Source organism: Schistosoma haematobium, chromosome ZW (assembly GCF_000699445.3).
Source record: "Schistosoma haematobium chromosome ZW, whole genome shotgun sequence".
Taxonomy (NCBI): domain Eukaryota; kingdom Metazoa; phylum Platyhelminthes; class Trematoda; order Strigeidida; family Schistosomatidae; genus Schistosoma; species Schistosoma haematobium.
In genome coordinates, this window is record NC_067195.1 from 21910540 (window position 1) to 21934608 (window position 24069).

The 24069-nt window shown below is 30.3% G+C and overlaps 1 protein-coding gene across 1 annotated transcript; it reads right to left on the reverse strand.

The window, feature by feature from the left end:
* Nucleotides 1-9830: 9830 nt before the first annotated feature.
* On the reverse strand, nt 9831-23351 carry MS3_00003029 (uncharacterized protein). Its single transcript, XM_051210703.1, has 8 exons — nt 22765-23351; nt 17151-17276; nt 16586-16680; nt 13815-14349; nt 13182-13351; nt 12346-12511; nt 11852-11935; nt 9831-10991 (listed from the first exon to the last, which is right to left on the reverse strand). Exons 2-8 carry the CDS (start codon nt 17236-17238, stop codon nt 9952-9954), a joined length of 2178 nt encoding a protein of 725 aa, XP_051070721.1. The 5' UTR covers nt 17239-17276; nt 22765-23351; the 3' UTR covers nt 9831-9951.
* Nucleotides 23352-24069: the final 718 nt, after the last annotated feature.

The window sequence follows — 24069 nt, forward strand, 5'->3', positions numbered from 1 at the left end:
TGAATTAGACTGATCCTAAACAAATTGAAGTTGGAACTTCAACTCATTGAATTTGAATTCACAAACTAAATTTATATTATACTGGTCTAGAAATCTGAAGGTCCTGTATTTGATCTGTTGTGTGTCCGAGGTTGATTACTGTGAAGTAAAAAAACTATACTCATAAGACGCCATATTTTCATCATTCTGTGTTTGGATGAACTTCAGTAACTTATTACATTCTACTCAATGAAGCTATTTACATCGCTTATTGCTTACCTGTTATTATAGTACATCTTTTTCTCTCTCGAAAAAAACGAACTAAAATAATAAAGCCTGTTTTAAATTTAGATTTAAGGAATTTTTCATGATATTTAAGTGGACTTTCTACGGTAATAGTAATGATAGAGAAAGTTTATGGTGAAAAACGAAGGTAAATAATTTGTAAATTGGACAATTTCGACAAAAATATGTTAATAGCTTCTTAATATTTCTAAAATCACCATCAGTGATCAAATTAATTAGTTTCCCATTTGTTTTTAAACATTGACAGTAAGTCTTTGGAAATTTTTAAAAGTTTAATTCGAAAATTTCAATCACAATTAAACACTTTTAATGATTTTTTTAAAGTAAAGTAAGTGGACCACTATTAGATACTTTCAATATATTTGAATACAATTTTCCAGTAATAACTTTATTTAATTGAATAATTATCAACATCACAGTGTTCCATATATTTCACTTTTTGTTCTATAATGCCCCAGATTCCGTTTTGTGTTTTTAAGTTATTGGTATACAAATAGTGATAATATAATAATAACAATAATAATAGTAATAATAAAGATTAATAATTGCATTAGCTCGTGATGAATCATTTCTGTAAAGAATTAATTTTATTTCAAGTTTATTTTTTTTTAACTCGTGCGATGTTGAAATCACCTTATCAAATAGAAAATCATTGATATAATAAATAAATAAATGTTCAATTAATAATAATAAGAATAATAAATTATGTCGATTGGATTATTTAGCTATTTCAAGGACAGATTCAAATAAGTTCATCACTTTTCTATTTATTCAACTATTTTATTGAATAACCGAATAATCATTCATATATTCATTCTTTTTTTTTCCTGGTATCGAAGACAAAACAGAAGTTGTTTTTCTTGACTTTTCGCACATCTTGTTTATTTCATTTTTTTTTATAAATAACATTACATCTATTAGTTTATCCGTCGAAACATCTACCATTAAGTTTTACATACAAAATAAATCTGTCTATCTCACAAGGAATTTTACACCTTGGTTAGTTATATATATACATTTGCATGCATACAAATAATTTAAATACATACACAAATATTTCGGTAGATAGGTGGATAGATGTTAAAATGTCATCTGTTTATGTATTAATAGATTGGACGAAAAAAGTTACGCAATGGGATTAAATGGTAGGCGATGACGACCTAGTGCTAATTTCATCTGGTTTTAACGTTGTGTTTATTATTCAATTTGTTTTTTTATCCTTTTCATTTACCCAAAAAACACTGAAGAATTCCTGTTTGTATAAATATACATATATATATAAATCATGTCAATTAGATAACTTTAGGTTCCGCTTGATGTCGAAAAGAATAAACAACTTTTTGTCAGAAACAATCGAAAGCAACAAAGAAAATAGATGATAAACTGTGTCTTGAAAAAAATAATTTGTTACCGAATAAACATGATCTGTTAATGTTATTCCTTTTATATACGATTATTGCATGTCAGTAAATTTATTGAATATACTGTGTTTTCTACTTTGGCTCATAGATTTTACGACACGCAAATAACGTTTATCTCATATTGACATGTTGGCCGCAACATACGATAATCCTTGATTCCTTCCCTAGTATACAATATATTAAATGATAATATATCACAAATGAGGTTTCCCAGGTGATATATTTCGTGATAAAAAACAACTTTTGAATCAAACTATTCTAGATAAATCACTCTATTGATGATAAAAAATTAATCATTTACGTATCGTTAATTTTTTTGTCTTAAACATTAAGTGAATATATAAATATCAACTATTAGATATATCTTTGAATATTACTGTCAATAATGGAAATATTTGTATGGGTCACAATACAAATGGTCCTGATTTCCCGTAAACCAATAATAATAATAATAATAATAATAAACCTATTCACAACTACAAATTCTATTACTGTAAAGGATTCTCAATATTAACGATAAAACGTTGCAACAAGTTTCTGTTAAATGTATATTCAAAGTTGAATTATCAACAACAACAAAAAACACATTTTCTAGACACTTTTAAAGGTCACCATCGATTATCTATATTCAATCGTGAAACTTTTTACCGGTTCAGATGTTACGGCTGTTGTCAACACTCCACTATACAGTAGATACGGAAAATCCAATACGTTCAAGATTCCTCTTTGATATAGTAAACAAAAAAATATATATCTTATTTTGGTATCCAAATGTCCACAGACATAGGACTTTTTTAAGTAGTTGAATTTATCAATCAAACTGAGCATTGTCATACGTACTTACAAGTTAAATATAGTTTACGTTGTAATAGATACAGTTTGTAATCTCATTACATTTAAGCATTATAGTACATTTTGTAAATTCGATAAAATAAAGGGAAATCCAGGACACGATTTTAGTCCTTTTTAAAACTAATCAGCAGGATGCAACCTCACCCCAGTTTTGATGTTTTTACTTCGTATACTTTCAACATCAACAAATTATAAAGTGAGCTACCTACTCAAAAATGACACCAATTTGCTCAGAGTATATGGGGAAAGAGACTGATCCGAATATCGAAAAGCATAAGTTCCAAAAATCAATAATGGTAGTTTGAATCTCATATGATTAATGAACACACCATACATGCTAATATCCAACGTAATTACATAAATTAAAAATATCACCATTTACAACAGAACAATAGACAAAAAGTGCATTTAATGAGTGAGCTTAGAAGTGTAATAAATTATCCACTGAAACAGAGTAGTACTGTAGTGAACGAGAACTCCAGTGTGGTGAAACAGCTTTTTATGATATGAAATTAAAGAGCTCTTTCATAAAATGTGAAAACCATAAATTGAATGCTTCATTTGCAAATCTTCCATCAATTAACTTTTACATCATTCGTGATTCTTCCATTTATAAATTCTTTCATACCTTGATTTTTGCTTTCTTCAGGGACACAATTTAGATCCTAAAGCAGTGTCTGAAGACTCTAAATGATTTATCCTGGTTATCGTTTGTTTATCAAGGTTCGTCTTTATGAGGTGGTGTTGTTAACAACACTTCCAATCCTCCTGTTTCCAGCGAGTTTGGCATTGACAGAGATCAGAGAGGGGCTTTGGATGGAGTTCGCTGTTTTTTCCGACACTATATATACTCGATGGACTATTGAGTTCAAGTCCGTGTATGGAATCACAGATTGTGTACAAGATGGATTTAATATTCGATGAAGTAACTAAACAACATAGTCTATGATGAGTAGTTTCCATTCCATTTTTGCTTACTAGGTTCAAAAGTAATGTTGAGTAACATAGAAAGACTTTGAGAAACGATTCAAATGCTCGGAAGTGTAAATGATAAAAAATGGAAGGAATGTTAATTTAATGAGGTAAATTAGATAAAAATCTGTAGGCTATCAAGGTTGTATCAGGTAGATAGCAAAAATCGTTGTTGTGAATAGTAATGCGTAATCCACACTAACATCTTCAGAAGCACTATTTCTACTGTTAATTTTTCGAAATTCAGTAGTAATTATTTCTTCAAAATGAAACGAACATATTCCCACTAGTATAATTTAAGTCGTTCACTGTCTTGCATATTTTCAGAAAACCACTAACATAATGTCGGTTCGTGCACTCGACTTTAAGGTGAATATCGTTCGTGAAAAATGGTTGTTCCACTTTGCTACTTGAACCAGAGTAGATGTAGATTAGAATTAGACACTTTATTGATGGTTATGTCACATTTTTTTACGATCAAATAACAGTTTCAGTGTATATGACCTATAAATCAAGTATGGATCCACGAATTCGACTAAGAGTCACTTATTTGTAATAATATAATGGTATCGTTTTTTAACTCAAAATAGTTGAAATTCAAATAGCATGAATCTAACTCAATGATGCGAATGTATGATCCTTGTTTCGCGATTTAAAGGATATAAGGTAGTGGGGACTTAATATGGCTGAAAGTTTCAAATTACTGTAAAGAAATGTTCAACACTGCATGACTTACAATGATTCGCTAGTTGATGTCAGTTAGTGAAGAAAATCAACCCTACCTTTGAACTCCCTTGATTATGTTTTCTTGTTAATGGCAGTTACCCTAACGTGATCCTCAAAGAATTAATTATTTATTGATAATCAATTCAATTTAGTTATTGTCCAAGATATTATATGTAGTTTATAAGCGATAAGTTATTGAGTAAAAGAGATAATCATAGTATAATATGCACATTTGATGTAAATCCCATATAAAATGTCTATCTTTACGATATCATATTTGTTTTATTCATTGATGCTACGTTCGTGCACTGATAATGCTGTCGGCAACTATTTCACTGAGTTGTCCAAATCAGATCCCACCAAACAGTAGTCACTGGCAAACAAAAGAAGTTCGACATTTTTTTCTATAGTGAGATCTACTTCAACCTACGTAGCTTTCTAAAATGACGGTCTGCCTGAAGTGTATTGGTTAAAACTTTTATTTATTAAGCTTATGACATTTTGTGTAGTATATGATTTATAAGAGCAGCGAATGTCTGATTTGTCCATGAAGTTGTATATCTCAATGTATCAGGGTGTTGTGATACTTAAATATTCACTAGGTATTTCTACAATCTCCAGAGACAAAAGGTTGGCATGAAAAATCTTGATAGGAAATGTGGTAACCTACCTTATGACAGAGTTTAGTAACAGAGGTATATCAAATTAAAGTTTACAAATAACAATACAGTACTGAAAAACATTGTATAATTAAATTTATAGTCGAATACTTTCATGAAGTTATCGCTTGGGCTTCATAGTCACACTTCAAGGATGACAATAATGTCATAAATAATTTAATTTCTTTATCAAATTCCTTCCAAGTGGAGAAAAAATATGTTGACAGTCAGGAAGTGTCACTACACCAGTGTTTAAATTTATATTGTAGTACTGTAAGCATAACTAATCATTTATAATCTTTTAATTGTATCTTAGACTTCAACAAAGATTACATTTCTCAGTGTAATTTACAACACTTTATTGTAAATAAACATTAATTGTTTTTAAAAACTAGTTTTGTTAGCCTTTAAAGTTTAACTAGCAATTATGATGTAAGTCATAGTAACTAATTTTCTCATTTAATTACTTGCTCATTTTTACGCAAATACACACAGAAAAATAAACTAATGACTTAATTAAGCAGTGAACAATGCTAAACCCTGAACAAAGTTACGATACATCAATAAGTTCATTTAATTATATATTTTCACTGTAAACAACTTAAGAACTGAATACATGATGACATAAGTGTTACTAGGTTTTTAAAATAAATTCCATCTTTATAAAAATAGAAAATAAATTGCCGTTATTTTTGAAAGCATATTTTAATAGAACTCAGTTCATATAGACGAAATGTTATTATATTTACTGAATAAAATTACCAACATACTACAAATGTATTTCATCTGATATTGTGATTAGACAATGGGTCTAAATGAATGTAAACGATAACTGGAACGGTGAATAAGAATTGGTTAAATCAGTTAGCTCGAAAGTTAATATGAAATTAATATGAGTAGTTTTGTGGATGACATAAGGAGGGGAGATTTTTATTTCTTGGATAAGAACAAATCACATAATATGAGAGATTGATTTTTAAGTTTAACTAGAAGAAAAATACCCAGCATCATTCCCAGTTATTTCACAAGTTATTCTAAAAGTTTTATCTGAAAAGTTTGAAAATTAACAAATATTTCAGATGGATAATCTAGATTCAAACACGTATGTCGAAACCTACTGGTTATCTATTGAGAGTTTATGTATACACACGAAATAGCTATTTCATTTTGACTTCGGATTCATCGGATGTTCTGTGTTCATTGATCATTAGAGTTTTATAAATTGATACCGGTTTGTTAAAATGAAATTAAATACAAATAACCAAAACATTCGCGCAACCCCCCAAATTTTGCTCATTGTTAGATGTTAGTTAACTGCTTACAGTTCTGAATACTTATCATTGTTTAGAGAAGACAACTCAGTTATAAAAACTCGATAAGATGCTGTAATAAAAAGTGAATTCATTTCATTACGTTGAAGATTTCGTATGTTTTTCTGTTTCGAGAAAAAAAACTTAGTAGCTTAGACCAAATCATGTTTTCAACTGTGAAAATACCAAAGCCTCCACAAATCCCCAAACCAAAAATTTAATATGCTTATGGATATGATTTAACTTTCATTCTAACCAAACTGTCAAGTTTTGACACCAGCAACATTCAATATTTCAGATATGCATTCACCGGCTAAAGGAATATATACTAAAGGATATTTGCTTTTCCTCTAGTTCAAAGCTGTTTGTAAAGAAAATAGTTTTCAAATTTAGTTGCCGAAAAAGGTACACAAAACTATCGTATAAATAGGATATTTGTTACTGAGGTTAACATTACATTTTATTCACATGCCAACAGGATGATTAGTAATTCCCGACCAAAAGAATATTATATTGGAACAGACAATTTGGACAAAAGTCCACTAATTATACTACTATATAAACAGTAATATGAACCAAGCATACAAAAAAAATTCATTTGTCATTCCCTAAGAAATGGTGTTAGCGTTGACGAAGCAGTGTAATTCTCATGAAAAATTCACAGTCAATAAAAAGTATAGATATTTAAGCAATAAAATCAATAAAAAACGAATTAAACATGAATTTAAAATAGAATCTCTAGGCAGCTGTCAGACATACAATAGATGGATGAATTTGTATACCTGTATAATGCACAACACATAATATACTTGACGTGAAATCGTCTAATGACTAAATATGAATCCAAAGGTGATTTTTCAAACTGTCTTTTGTGTTATATATTTTTCTCAACAAATGACAACGGCTAATCAGCAGCAAATACAAGAAAGTTAAAGCACATTCAACGGTTACAGTGCAAAAAATTGGACTAGTAGCGAGTGTTAAAATTATTAAGATACTGACATTCTAAACGCTAATAATCACGATAATTTCTATTATTGTTAGTTCTAATAAAAGTTCGAACACTTATTCAATAATCTACCAAATAATACATGCGAAATAACCTGCTAGTCAACATTAAGTCGAATGTCGATCTTCAACTTATCTAATTTCTTATCACTTCTTTAAAAATAATAAATCGTTGAATTACTTAATTTTATTTCACAGTATGTAGCAAACACCAACTTGATATCTTATGTCATATACAGACAATATACACGTCGAAATGTTCCTTATTCATATTCTATCTTTGCAAGAATATGTTCGTACAAGTAGCTTCAGTGTACAGATTATGTGATTCACAATAAGGGTAGGAGTAAACCATACAGAACAACAATCAAATACATACAAACAACCAGTTGGATCACAATGTTTTTTACTATGAGAACTCATTTACTGTTCTGTGTGATTCCATCTTATCCACTCTTGTATCCACCACATCGTTCTATTTCCCTACTCAACTCACTGTGAAATACAAGTGAAAATAATTGTGCAAGGAGATAATGAAATATTAACCAGAATGTTGTGTCAGTCTATGTGGTCGAGTTTGTTCTTGTCTGTCATGGTTGGATTAGATAAAATAATTATTCATTAAACTTGATAAGATGAGATGATTTGAGGAAATGGATTGGTGAGGCGAGGCGAGGCGAGGCTAGGCTAAGCTAGGCTAGGCTAGGCTATTTCCATTACTTTAGTATATTATATATATTGGAATGACATGAAAAGCCTTTAGGGGTTAAACCAAATATGCATTAAGTTCAATTCATATGAATCGAGTTTAAATAAAAAACACCATGCCTCTTCTCTCTCATATTTCTCTCTATCTGAGATTAATTCAATGTTTGTTTTTTATCACTCAGCTTGTGTTTTTTATGAATGAATGGACAGGTGATTGAACTTTAATCTTTTTTATTGTAAGGTTATTGCTTAATGTTTTTTTATTTTGAAAATTTATTGGATTGCGTCATCCTCATCATCTTTTCATATTAGTTATTTTTTATTAGTAGATGAACAGGGGCACACCTGAATATATTCACCACAGATATGTTCACCTAGAGCGAATGAAAATATAAAAAAACATATGGGTGGTTCCTATTCGTTTTTTATCATCTAACACAGAGCAACATAAACTTATACAGCTGTAAAACCTATATCGATAATGACCTGATTTGCTAGCTACTTTTCGATAAACATGGTTCCTGTCTGCCCGTCTGTCTATCTCTTCATCTTATGAAAAATTCAACCACATATGTCAAATCATTCAACTGTGAATTTCCGATAATATATCAAAAATTGCGACTTTATATTGAGGTGTTTTACTATCCAGATTGCAAAACGAATACTTTCATTCTCAACTCTTTCAAACAGTAATTTACAACGTGGCTATTTCTTGTCTTTATTTCCTCCAGTGGATACCTCTTCGTTTCCCTCCAACTGGTCTCTTATTATTACATGCATTGTAAGTGTGTGTGTGTGAGAGAGAGAGAGAGTGAGTGAGTGAGTGAGTGTTTGTCAGTTTTAGTGTAGCTGATATTTCAAATATTTGATTTTTTAATTGTAGAAAGCAAGCTAGTGAGTGATTGAGTGACACACATTACATATTTTCTCACTATGTGAGTATGACTGGCTTGGTTTCATCACTCATGGTAGACATTGGTGATTTGACGTTGATGGATATGAACGGAATGTGATGCATGGTCAGTAGGAAGACCCAGAATTTGATTAATGAATACGTGAGAATATCAATAACACTGTCAAAATGATACGTGTGAAATCCACTTCATTTCTGTTCAAATTTAGTAACTATAATAGTGAAGACAGACGATCTGAAAAATATTCAAAATTATCTAGCGAGAATACACTCGATGATGATGACCAGAAAAGAAAAGAAAGGTGAGATGTAAAACTGAATAACGGATTTACATCTGTTGTCATTAATGGCGCTACTTGTAAAGTCTGGAAGACTTCTCAGGAAATATAGAGCAGTGTTACTCTTCAACAAAGTACATTTATTGCTCCAACATGAACTACAATCTCGAATAAAACTGGTAACTGTCACCTTCATTGCCAGTATTCGTGAGTGCATAGCACCAAACCACATCTATTCTAATCTATCAATGACTACTAAATAAGATGTAATTATTCATTTATCTATTTGCAGAACAACATAAGATATCCGATAAAAATAATTTATTATTCTTGTTTGTACTTAATTTGTGACAATATTTTATTTGAGGAATTTGAAGTATTGTAAATAAATTAGTCGGTTGTAGTTGATGTTCTTAGTGAAAACAGAATGGATTGAAGACGTGTATATATTTCTTAAAAGAAAATTTTTTAACGAATTGTTCATGTCCAAATTACCATTTCTGAGTACAGATCGATCTCTGCTTATGTTATCTCTAACGCTGCATCAAAATGTTTAATTGAGAAAAATAACGTAAAACGTTTATTTATTACCTCTTTATTTAATATATATGTACACATTTATCATCTGGCAAATAAATGGATATATTCACACTTGGCGCTTTTTTAGTTATAGTTAGATATAAAAATACATACGTATACACTTTTAATAATTAGTTGCTCTCATTTACAATAGTAATCATTTTTTTTTTATTATTGTTATCACAGATAAGCAAATAAGGAGAAATCCCAAAATTATGAATTTCTAGTTTTCTAATTCAATCAGCTGCTTGTATGATACTTTGATAACGTCTTGGTTGAATAGTCTAAAGCCACTGTATCGAATTCGTTTGACAGAATTGTGCAACAATGACTGTTATTATTGTTATGATTATTAATACTAATGTTATGTGTTGTATTATTTGAATAATTATTAATTACATAATTAGGAGTTAGTCCATGTAACAAGTTACTATTGTAATGATAATTGTGAAGATCATTATTTTGCAAACCTAAATTATAGTTAGATGATTTATAATTTGAATCTACATTCCAATTATAAGAATTGTGTTGGGTAGTTGAGAAGTCTTGCTGCACTTGAGATAAAATACCCGACGGTTGTTGTGATAATGCTGATGCCTGATTTTCATTCATTGAAATCATTTGATTGTATGGTTTTAATAAATTTGTATTAGTAGAAAATGTACATGTTAATGGTATGACAGGAGAATATTTTGTATTAAAATCGATAGGAATATTGTATGTTACGGGATTTTGTATATTCTGACTGTTTGATTGCATAGAATTTGTGCTGTTTATTGCTCTCATGTAGTAGTTGTATAGTGATTGATATTTTTCATATAATTGAGATAATTGGTTCCCTGGTAGATTGAATGCCGGAGGAACTGAAGAAGACAGAAATGCTGTTGATGTGGAAGGTACCGAAAGGTTATTGATGGCAAGTGACTCATTCAAATTAGCGAAAATCGGATTTGCTAACTCAGGAATCTGATTTATACGTTGTTTTGGTGCAGAAAATGCGGAATAATGCTGTTGCCCTTGGTACGTATTTGTTACCGGCGTCGAAATATTCAGTGAATTACTTAGCTCGGGTGGAAACATACCGTTTGATGTATCAAATTGTTGTGATGAATTATCCAATCCTAAAAAACTGTGTTTAGACTTTAATTTCCTAGTTCGTGATACCGTACTTTTATTGTGTAAATTTGTACCTGATGTACTTGGTGAATTTATAAACGAATCTTTTGAAGTACTTGATGGATACACTGAAGATATTTTACTCTTTGTTGTAGTTTCATTTTCTATTAAATAAAGCAAAAGATTAATCGATCTTTGTCAGCATATTGTTTGAAACGATGATAAAAACTCATCACTGAGCCAAAAAACTTTCATGCAAAATTATATTTTCCTGATGTGTAATAATAATTGCTCGATTGTTTAGCATATATTATTGTAAATCAGCAAAGTATGACATAACTTATTCCAAAACTGCTTTTATAATTTAAGCAATACTTTTGCAGTTTTAGTGTTCATTTCTCTGTAAATATTCAAAGAAACTTAGCGATTATAGGTTGGGCACTAAAACTAAATTGGCTACCCATCATTTATTCTATTACACCTACCAAAAATATTTCTCAATAATTCACATCTTCTGCTTAGTTGATTGAGACTCATAGATATATATTTGTTAAACAAGGTAATTCAAACAGTTCTAAGAATTAGTTCCGGTGAAATCTTTTTTACCAAAATTTAAAAAATGTAGTTCATGACGAATGGTTAAAACTATTGTTCTAATTTTAAAAAACCTTAGCGATGAGAGAACTGATTTATTTATATTGGTAACTCGAATCTCCTCACCGATATTTAGGACTACAATCAACGAGTGAATTCAAACAACCAACACAAATAAATTAAAATTGACCTCATTGAAGTGGCCGTCTGAATCCAGTATTTACTTGACGATTGAAGAGAAAGATACCGAATTCAAATCCCGAAGAGGACAATAAATCAGGGATTCTTTTACTTCGAAATAACGAGTCTCAACTAAGACGAAACGTGTGTCCTGGATTCTGTTGCTTGCTACATCCATCTTTAATAAAAAAGCGAGTAGTTTGGTTTTTTAGAAATTTCTTTAACAAACATACATTAACCATAGACTTACTTTGGTGTGTACGCATATGTGTCTTCATTGAACTTTCTTGTGCATAACCCTTACCACATATAGTGCATAAGTGTGGTTTACGTCCTAATAATGAAAATGTATAAGACATTATTTTAAATGTAACACTATAACTTTTTGATTTTATCTAAAAAAATATTAGCTAGTACTTAGTAATATATCAACATATAATTCTTATCTTAAAATAGGTCAGTTGCTACCCGAATAACTCGGTGGTATCATCTTGGACTGTGAAATACGATGGCGTATGTTGAAATCACATTAATTCCTTCAAATTACTGTAGCGCCAGTTATCACTATTAAGCACGATACCTAGTCCTTGGTGAACAACTCTAAAAGATCGACAGCTAAACTAATGACCCTTACTCGATAATATCATACAAAATTTGTTCTATTTTCACAAATAACAATTTAAGACAACTTATGTATTACTAAGTAAAACGAAATACCTAAGTATTTATGAAAATTATTCTTACCTGAGTGAGTAGTTTCATGTGATTTCAAATTACGTTCTGTAGCAAAACCTCGATCGCACAAATGACAACGGTAAGGCCATTTTCCGGTATGTGTATATTCATGTTTTCTTAAATCACCAGGAGTTACAAACGCTTTTGGACATTGACTGCAGACATGTCTACGTGTCTAAAATTGTTTTAAAATCCAGTAAATATACGAAACGAACATTATTTGTCAAAATATGTATCGATGACCTGATAGATAAATCACAAAAACATTATCTATTAATTGAAAGATATAAAACTTTATTAAACAGATTCGATTTAAACAATAGAATTGTCATAATATCAAATTCAGTAAAAGTACATGTGTATAACAATATTTATTCGAGAGGGTAACGCGTTATAAAAATTCAAAGCCATGTTACATCTATCGTATAGCTGCTCAATAATGAGGTGTTCGTCATAACTAATTGAGTAATACGCATTACTTCGAACTAACTAGTCAAAAATCACATGATTTTACATTATAAAATAATATGTAATCTTACTATCTAATTGTTGGCTCACATTAAATTTGTTCAATATCATTTGTTTTGTTGATAATTTTTAGATATGTCGTCAAAAGCTTTAATGCTTCATAATAAACTCATCATACAATAAGGTTAAATAATGTAAATGTGGATTTAAATACGACAAAATATAATGCCTATCGTTGACGAATATATTTTGGGCCTAATATTCATTACAAATAAAGAGAAAAAGAAAATTCCATGTATATATCTAAGAAAATGCAATTCATTTATATATAGTTAAAAGTATTAAAGGATTAATGGATTTAAGCAAACGTAACCTACATTTGTATGAGTATATTTATGAAATATGAGGTTGGAACCAGCTGCAAAACGTCTACCGCATATGCGACATACATATGGTCTTTGCCCAGTATGTGTGCGTTCATGTGTATTTACGCCACTACGTGTTGAAAAGCCTTTGGAACAATATTTGCACTCAAAAGGACGTTCACCTGAAATAAAATAAAAACTCATTGAGATAAATTTCATATTGTCGATGATAAGGTTTTTATAATCATATGAATAGTTAGATATATAATATATGGAATATTTTATTTAATAATAAAATTTTTCTTACTAACTGTTGATTGCTGACTACTTATTCTTTTAGATATGTTTTACAATAATCCACGGAATGTTGGAAAGTCAATCTTTTCATTTGGATACTACTACTTTAAAGACTCTCAACTTTAAACTATACCTTGTGAATATCTCTTCCTTAATTATGTAACATTGTAGAATGCATATACTTCAATACACTTCATAACTGGGAAACCATAAATATGCTTTCTGTAGGTCATTTAACTAAATGGAGTATTGTTAGTCAGATTTTATTCAAATCACTAATGTCTAATGCAATTATTTTCGATAGCACTACGCAGCTATACAAATCTGTTTAGTCCATTGAATTCTTACCTGTATGTGTTAGTGTATGACGTTTCAGTAAGGATGGACGATCGAACTGCTTATCACAGTGTTCACAAGTATGCATACGTCGTTGTCTCCTTCTACCACCAACAACTTCATTATTTCCAACTTTTATCAATGTGGATTTTACTGTTTGTGAAGTATCAATCAAATCAGCCACACATAAGTTTAACTTGACCGACTTATTCAAAAAAGAATGTTTAACTGGTTTTGTCGATTTTTTCTTGAATTGTTCATGATCCTTTGAACTTCTTTTACCAGATGTTTGATTATTGAGTGAATGACTGATTGTAGAATTCATTTGTTGTTGATCATAATATGTTGCTATTGTAGATGGTGATTTTTTTCCGGAATTTATTGATGTGTTGTCACATATTGTAAAATCAATACTGTTTATGCTACTATCATTTGATATTCTAATTTTTTCTTGAAGTTCTCTGTTTAATTTGTAACGTTTTATTTGTGTTGCTGGTGTCGATGTAGCATCAAGTTTGGACTTAGCTAAGGGTTTTGGAGTTTTATTCTGTAACGAAAACAATGTTTAAGAAATGGATATTTGAAATAACTTAATTCAGTTTATTTATTTATTTTTTTAATATTTGCAACTCAATCACTCACCATAGAAAGTCATAGAAGCAAATGTGAAAGTACTTTGATTTAAGTATAGTCGTGATGAGCACTCAGTCAGTCAGTAACAACGTAGAACTTCGTACGTACGCACATCAGTTCGAGTTGCCACACCACATTAGCACAGAGATGCAGTTGTCGATTCAAATCCCGTAGTGGTAGAGGTAATAAGAGTATAAGCAGTAATCGGGAAGATTAGGGTTTGGAGATGTTATTTAAAGAGTATAATCCAGTGAAATAAATTTGGAAAGAGGAAAAAAGGGACATGAAGAATTCAGAAGATTAGAATTTGGGAGAACACAGAGAGTGGATGCACCTGCGCCATTGCAAACGATTTTGAGCCATGTCATTCAGGGTCTCTAACCATCGGTTGCCATCATCTCGTGGTCCCCAACCAGCTAGTCTACACATACCAACATGACTCAGTCCACTTGTCAGTGACTTCATGGACTTGTGCCATGTTTTGGTTTGGCCGCTCCTAGCTTTCTTCCAACCTACTCCTACACCAGAAAACATCGCACGTCGAGGCAGTCGGTCGTTGGGCATACGTAACACGTGTCCCAGCCATCTCAACTGATGAAGTTTCACTACTTCATCAATTGATTTGCCATCCTTACCTAGTACCCTTTTCCTAACAACTGCATTACTTACTCGATGCTCCCAAGATATACGAGCAATGTTTCGAAGACACCTATGATCGAATACTAGTAACCTATGAATTTCCTCTACTCTTACCGGCCACGTTTCACTGCCATAAAGTAGGACGGAACGAACTGCTGTGCAGTAAACACGTCCTTTGGTTGATAGACGGATATCTCGCCTGCGCCACAGATGACGCAAGTTGGTAAAAGCTAGTCGAGCCTTCTGTATCCGTGCTGAGATTTCGTTACACACCAGACCACAAGGGCTGATGAGACTTCCAAGATAAGTGAAGCGGTCGACACACTCAACTACTTCACTCCCTATCACTAGTTCGGGTGTCGATGTAACCCAATCCTGAAGCAACATTTTGCATTTCGAGGGAGAGAATCGCATCCCGAACATGCTTGCATTGTTGCTTAGAGTGGTCAGAAGACTCTGCATTTTGTCAGCGTCTTCACCAAATAAAACTATGTCATCTGCATATTCTAAGTCAACAAGTGAACCTCCCGGTACAAGTTCAACCCCTGGAAATTTAGATGAGGAGAGTGTTATCTCTAAAAGTACATCGACCACAAAGTTGAACAAGAATGGGGAGAGTGGACAGCCCTTACGAACACCACTTGAGGTAATCAATTCTGATGACAGTTCGCCATAAGCTCTTACTCGACCAGTTGTGTTCGAGTAGAGAGCCTTTATAAGGTTAATGTACTTCTTTGGTACTCCTTTCAGTGACAAACACTGCCATAGAACCTCACGATCAACAGAGTCGAATGCCGCCTTAAGGTCGAGAAATACTACCATTGTGGGGCGTCTAATGAGCACTCAACCCTATGCCGTATACTTTGTATCGAAAAAGATAGTGTTTCAACTTAGAAACAAAAAAAATCCCAAAATAGCTCATCAACACATTAATTTTCGAACTATTTCTACCAACCTACTCGACTGTAATTCTTTAATTATCGACTTTCATCTGTGACTAAATGAAGTAATTTATAAAATGGTTGAAGAACTGATTGCGATTGTTTCTTTCATCCAATTTCCAACGCAGGTAGGGTGGTATTGGTAGATCATACTACACCAGTGTCACTCTAATATGACTACCACAACTATTAACTGGCTAGAGACAAAGAAATATTTAAATAATTTTTGTTATCGTTCTATGATATGATTTTTGATCTAATTTCTAGGTTGCATCCGTGATGAATTTACTCAGCTGAAACAAAACACCATACAAGGATACATTGAACAGATGATACGCACAAATAAACACTCTTTATCAGTGTACCGTAAAACCCTCCTTGCAGAGATCAAATACAAAATTTTCAAGTTTCATAATAAACACTTAACTATTAAAACCATTGCGCACAGTGGTACAATTCGAACAATTGTATCACATCCTAAATGACTGAACTGCATCAGTTACGTCTCAACACATTATAGTTTGTTGATAAATTTTCGAAAATTTGTATTTATCAGACAGCTAAACATACCTGTAATAATAATAAATCTTTATCTGATTCTGGGCTTGTATTGTTTGATGACGAACCGGATGATGTTTTAAAATACGTTGTACCAATACCACTATCTGTCGACATATTTTTGTGAAGAACAAAAGAGAAAAAAACAGATTTTATGATACCATTAATACCTTTATCAATAAAAGTTGTTATCATTGATTATCATTATCATTATCTTCAGTATAGTATTATTTATTTGATTGCACATTTAATCAAGGATTAACAATTGAGTCTAAAAAGTATTTCAAGTTCGGTACTGTATTCCGAAAGAAATTCGTAAATGCATAACATACAAAATGTTGATACGTATAGAATAAATTGTACTATGGACATTTTGAATGCACTTTCCGGTCTTTGAAATAATGATAATAGTAACAATAAATGCTGAATAGTGAGATAGATCGGATTTAGTTCTGTAAATTTTTATCGCCATATAAAGACACATCAAGATCTTAAAATATTACTGCTCAATGAGTATGTAGTTATTTATGTATTCACTTTTAATAACTTTATCAGAATTCGCAAAAGAATGTCTTACCCTTCATCGAATCACCGATGCAATGTGAATATTCATCAAGTAAACTTTTGGATGGTTGTAATGATTCCTTATTACTTTCAGTGTCCATTGCGAATTGTTCAAAATCCAAAATGAAGAAATAAACCTCTGAGGTAAAGAAAAATTAAATAAATTTCAAATGAATTCGGATATAAATTTTTAAAAATATTGTAGTAAAAAAATTATTTGGGAATTCGAGTAAATAATTTGAATAACTTACAGTTTCCTTTTCAAACTAAACCTTTTAACAATTTTAAGAGATTTAGGTACAATAATGTACCCATTTCTGCAGGATGCATTTATACCAAAAGATAGTGATCAATTACTACATTACAGTCCATGCAAATCAATGCTAATAACTCTTTTAAATAAGTACATATTTTGATTGTTATCATTGCGTTTTGTTAGTCTTTTTACTGTTACAACTTTTTCATATATAAATATATATATTTATTTAACTTACACGTCCAGCTTATCATTGAATCATGTATTAGATTTGCGAGTGCTGTAATTGTTTCGAACTATTTGTGAACGAATATGATGTCATCATTACATAATCTTCTTGCTTTAGATATAAATAAAAACTTAACTTTTATAAATCTTATTTACTTATTTTTATTATTTATTTATTCACAATGTTTGTTATTTTTATTATATTTTGAGACGATACATAATTTTCTTAGCATTATTATATAAACATCATTGTTTGCTTTCTGCGACAGATTAAAAAAACCGAGATAAGATGAGGAACAGTAACATTTGTTAATAATAATAATAATGCTGAGGTTAAGAATAATGGTAAAAGTAAATGAAACAATTGTGAATGTTTAAAATAAACTAATACGTAGATTAGTTTAATTTATAATAATATATAATTATTTGATTTTTTTGTATAACTTATAATAACGCAATGAAAACATCCTACTATTTTATTGAGATTAAATTAAAACTGTCATTTTCAATCTATTTTTACACTTATTTCTTAATACCAATCGATAAGGGGATATCTACTCGTAAAGGAAATCTAATAGTTTTGTTAAAACAGTGATACTTTTCAAATAATTACATTAGTTGACATTTTGAACTATAAAGAAGTTTTGACTTCATTAACATTGATAATATTAACGACATTCGCAACATTATAAAAATTAAATTCAAACTGCTTATAAGGTATTACAAATAATGTTTATGATGACCTTTTTTACTACCAACTAGGAAACCTTGGTATTTTATTTGTCAATTACGTATGTAAAAAGTCACTAATTTATGCTTCAAGGAAATCATCACGAGAAAAAGGCATACTTGATTAATGCTCAATTATTAATCACTTCGTTACTAGGCCAATTAAATAAATCAATTTAAAATTTGTTGTAGTCTGACGTAATCATAACGAATTTTTGAATTTGTCTGAATGATAATTCATTTAATCGTTACCACAATCTACCACGTTTCTCATCCTTAAAAATGAGCTGTAATCACATACTGTTTAAGCATAGAAAAAATAATTACCCAGTTGCCAGGTTCAATAGTGCTATTATTCGATCAAATATAAACAAATTATATATTTTTGAAAAAAATTTACCATCGACTGATACTAATTTGATTGCAATAACTATTATGCAATCATATATATTTCTTGATCGAGTTAAACATGTATTCGAAATTGTTCAAGTATTTTCTTAAATTTGTACCAAGGTTAAATTTGGTTAGCAAATGATTTAGCTTTTCTGAACAATTAATAAATTGTATATTAAAAAATTATCTAACACAAAAGTACCTCAGAAAAAGAATTAACAACCTCTAACCAGCATTAAGGTCGCTAAAATTAATGTTATTCACTGTATCTCAGTATATTTTCAACCATATTTTGTATGTCAGTGTTATTTATAGGGAAATATTTATTTCAAACCGACAAATAATACAGAAAATAGTATTTGTAATATATTTACCAAGTCCATTTTCATCTACTATACTTCAATACATAGAGCATTTGCGAATTCTAGGGACTATAACTTAATGCACATATCGAGTTCACGGTGGAACACAACCAAACATCTAGCGACTCGGTTGAAATCGGATTATCTGTACAGTTAAGTTACCAATAAGTTTATTGAAAATTCATTAAAATAAATTATTATTTTCATGACATTTTCTATCTTAAATTTATATAAGCCCACATGTTGTACATACATCTCACAAGGTTCAAATAGATAACCCTTATTTTGTTTAAGATATTTTACGTTGATTGATATGAAATTGTTGACTTTTTTATTTTATTTCTTTCACAACAGGGTTTCAACACCAATCTTATGACACTTAATTACTAGACTTCACATAATTAAGTAACAAGAAATCACTAACAATTTCACAATCCATAATCCCAACAAAAAAATTAGTATGTCAAAAAAATATATAATTTATCGCATTGATATTCGCGTATTCTCTGACAAACATCATCTGCTAACCAGTTTTATTTTGATGAATTTGATTCTGTCAGTTCATATTACTCCATCTCTTTCCACATATGTTTAATTATTAACATATTTTATTTAGCGAATGCGAGAGCAAGTAGTAATGGTTACGCAAAAACGTTTTGACCTTGTGCGTCTGAAAAATTCAACCTACTGCGAAATATGTATTTGAGTAATGTGTAACGAAATAATTCCAAAATTTGTGTGATGAACTAATTGCACATGTGATTGATTCGATGTCACAAAATGACTAGGTTACAAACTATTAAAGATAGCTTTCAGTGAAAGATAACATTGGACTTAAATGCCGTTAGTTACATTCGTGTAGGGGCAGTGATGAGTTAATCGAAATAAAAGCCTGATTTACATGCTAGCATTCAGTAATAATTTAACGTCAAGTAACTTGTGACAATTATATTAATTCATCAATTTGCTTACTGCATGAATTCTATAGGTCAATATTTGTTTTATTTATATATCATCAATTGTAATTTAAATATCATGTCAACCAATTTATAATAAAAAAAACTAATAAACTACTTATAACATTGAAAGATAAAGAAATCAATGACCATATGTGTTTTATTCACAGTGCAACTACCTGATATATATTCGTATGTTTTCACTAAGCCTTACCAAAATATATACATATATTTTTCTCAGTTTACAAAACATTTAATGGAGTGAAATTGTCAGTTGATTACTATGATTATGCTAATTGTTAGTCAATAGTTGTGTTAGATACTGTTTAATTCACAACAATCTAATCAGCTGATTATGATAGAATTAATGTTGACAAAACAACTCCCCGAATTCATTATAGTCGATCACACCTGCTGTACAATATCAGCAACATAGATACTCAATAAACAGTATAGATTTATTCTAAACAATTATCAATGATCATCACGTAACCGATCATTTATCGAGAATATGGCTTAGTCAACTTTATATGACGTATCCTATCTCTTCTCCCTACCCCTCCACATTTCTTAATTTCTCTCGAACACATAGATTCACATCGAAACTATGAGAGGTGTTGTGAGTGAGGACGGAAATATCAATTTTGTTTATACGATTTTGCACATAATGATTACATCATCTATTATTTAGTGTTTTCCAGCACTGATCATGGTCATTTCTCAGTTGAAGCATGATTCAATCTAAAAGTGTGCATCCACGGTATAATCATGACAAACTATACATTACTACCACTACTACTACTACTACTACTACTACTACTACTACTACTACCTTAGTGTTTATTGACAATAGTGTTTTGATTACATAAACAATCCATATGCATACTATGTCCTATACACTGAAAACACATAACATTCGAAATTGATCATTAAGCTGAATTATCAGTTTATCTATTAACCAATTCACATATGAATAGATGGTGTTGTTGGTTACCACGGTGATTGTTGACTGGTTGAGGTGTGGAACAAACGAAAAACTCAAGCTGATATGAAGGATTACATAAGAATGGTTAGATCACACATACACACTAATGTCTAATCAGAGTTAAATCGTTTCAATTAAAAGGTGAATTGATGATAAATTACGAATAAGCAAACAAACAAAAAACAATAAGCTGAAATGTTTTATCCCATGTTTTTTCTATGCATATAAACACAGATATCTAATCATAATAATTTGCCTGTAATTAACATTTTAGTTAGTTCATGTGAGTGTCATCTATACCTAAGTAGCTTGATTGTCATTCGGTGTTACCTGGTACATTTTTACTAATACCGACACGCATTTTCCGACAGCCATCTTAGCGAAATCTTATGTATGATATACTGAAACAGGAAGTGGCCATACATACCAATATGGTTAAATGATAAAAAATATTTTAAGTCACTCTGAAACTTCAGTATATTCCTTTTAAAAAAACACATTTCAAACGTAAACATTTACGCGAATAATTAGATGGCAATTAATCTAATTTTACAATCTAAGCCATTTTTTAGTTTGTTGTGATCTAGTCTGTCCACTATATGATAGCTACTTTTACTTTTATGTAGTGAATAATTTTTTCGGATAGTTGAATTCGTTTGAGTGTGTCTGATAAATGTATATTTGCAGTTTAAACCAAGAAACAGTTCTACTGTTATCAACCTTCCATTTAAACATAAGATGATGTAATAGGCTAGAAATACCAAGAAAGTCATATAATGTTTCATTTTATTAATCAATAGATCATAATTTCACATAGTTGTGCTATGTATGTGCTATATATGTTCCATTTAGTGTTTTTTCTATCCTACTTTCGTTTAATCTATGTCGATATACTCTATTGTAATTTTCACCGACTGCTTTGAGTAGAACATAATGCTTTCGAAATATCACTAGAACATCGAAATTTTAAGTACCTAAACGTTTATATATATATCAGCAACTCTCATTACTTTCGTGGGACATCACAATGAGCAAATATTAATATTTATCTTTTCAATGATTAGTTCATCTATGTCACTTCTAATTTTTTTATTTGTTAAATGAAATTCTATGACGACGTTAGAATTATAGTTTTTCTTAAACATATTCAGACTCAATATGTACCAAAGTCATCTCCTTCCTTACAATTATTAGTCTGAACGATGTTACTTGAAGTAATTTTACTTATACGTGACAATTTTTAAACACAGTATTTGGAGCTATTTCGCAATACCAAAAAAATTAATAAACTCTAATTAAAACTGGGAAAATGGATCTATATATGGTAAATTATTTATATATAATTTGCAAAACTTTGGTTCATGTATCTGTACATTGTTTTAACAGAATATTTTATAGTTTTAGTATCATCATTCTATGATTTTAAAATAGGTAATAATAGCAATGAGCTTAAATCTTCACGTTTAGTCATAAGTTGGTTTTTAAGTTTTGCATTAATATAAATTTTTAATACTCTCACAATCTTGGTACATTTTATATTTTTCTTACACACTACGTTGTTCTACTTGTGGTAATTAGAAAGCAATATACTTCAGAACTGTAGCTATACCGACAAATGAATATTGCTATATGTACACTATGCCCTTTTTATTATAAATCACACTAAAACAACATTAACATTATCAATAAGAAACTGTTAACTGAATAATAAAACTTACAGTTAAATTGATCGTTCAATGGACTTGTATTGAACAAATAGAATAATGTTGCGTAGCGATATTTAGTGAATTTATTTCACAGTATGTATACAAATTGTAAGATTCAGGAGACCAATACAGTAAGTAACACTCAATGAAAACTATGAGTACAATTAGTGCTTTCGAATTATTTATCCATTGTCCACCTCTCGAACTAGCAAATAAGCCGTGATATTTTCCTAACCCTAGAGGGGTGGTGGTAGAGAATTGTTAATTTCTTATCTCGATAACTATGTCCATACCATAATTTTACAAAATTAGCCAATCGGATAATTATGCACAAATAAGCATAAAAGGTGATTGATTGAATGTAAACTGATTAATCATTTTTCATCGTTTGTTTAGCAGACATCGGATTGGTCAATTATGTCATTGAATTCATAATGTCCGAATACGCCAATCCATAATGATTCTTTTTCCGAAATTAAATTCAATAGTTGTAACAAATGTTTGTATTAAAATTAGGAAAGGACAATTCCTTTTACTTACAAAATCATTAAAAGAAATAGAATAAAGATTAGATACTGTTTCATTTGCACAGAATTTTTAAACTAGCCAAACAACAAAATAAATGCTAAGATATACTTTATAAAGATTATTAATCTTTAAAGATTCTCCGAGAGACCCTCAGCATTTTTAGTTAGTATCTGTAGGAAATTGTCGGAGGACATCATAGAATGTTCCCAATTAGCACGAAACGACTTTTCTAAATAGAGAATAATGTAACATTTATGTGCAGTTGAATGTGCCTTTCTTAGCGATTTTAATTTATTACGTCTTTTGTACGTGAAATTTTAATTAGTGACATTACTTTCGGTTTTCCAGAAACAATTTGTACATTTCATAACACTTCACAAAACTTATTATTTATCATCCACTGCAGGAAATGTATATGAAAGTGAATATTGAATTGCTTGTAAAAGTACCCTGTTTAATAGAAAATTTTAAAGGCGGTAATATATGTTTCCATAGGTATGAGTGGGTTAAATTGACAAAGAGCCCAAACTGTACGCTGTTACTTAATGGGTTCATTCATATGTTCATTGTTCTCCGAAAGATAGTGATTATGATGAATATGAATTTCGTTGTCTAACATATTTGGGTCAACAATTGTGACAAACGAAATCTAGTATAATACTATATATGACCAAGTTTGCAATCTTGTAGATTTGCATTAGATAGATAACTATATACTTACTACTTACAATTATGCTGCAGATTTGAATAGTTTCAATCGATAACTTATTGAATAATCTCTGTAATATT

Bases quoted from the DNA above. Each gene is read 5' to 3' on its own strand.
- MS3_00003029 (XM_051210703.1), bottom strand. From the start codon at position 17,238: ATGGACACTGAAAGTAATAAGGAATCATTACAACCATCCAAAAGTTTA. The intron at 16,681-17,150 runs GTAAGACATTCT...ATATGTCGACAG, and splicing joins CATCGGTGATTCGATGAAGG to ATAGTGGTATTGGTACAACG. The intron at 13,352-13,814 runs GTAAGAATTCAA...ATTTTATTTCAG, and splicing joins TCATACACTAACACATACAG to GTGAACGTCCTTTTGAGTGC.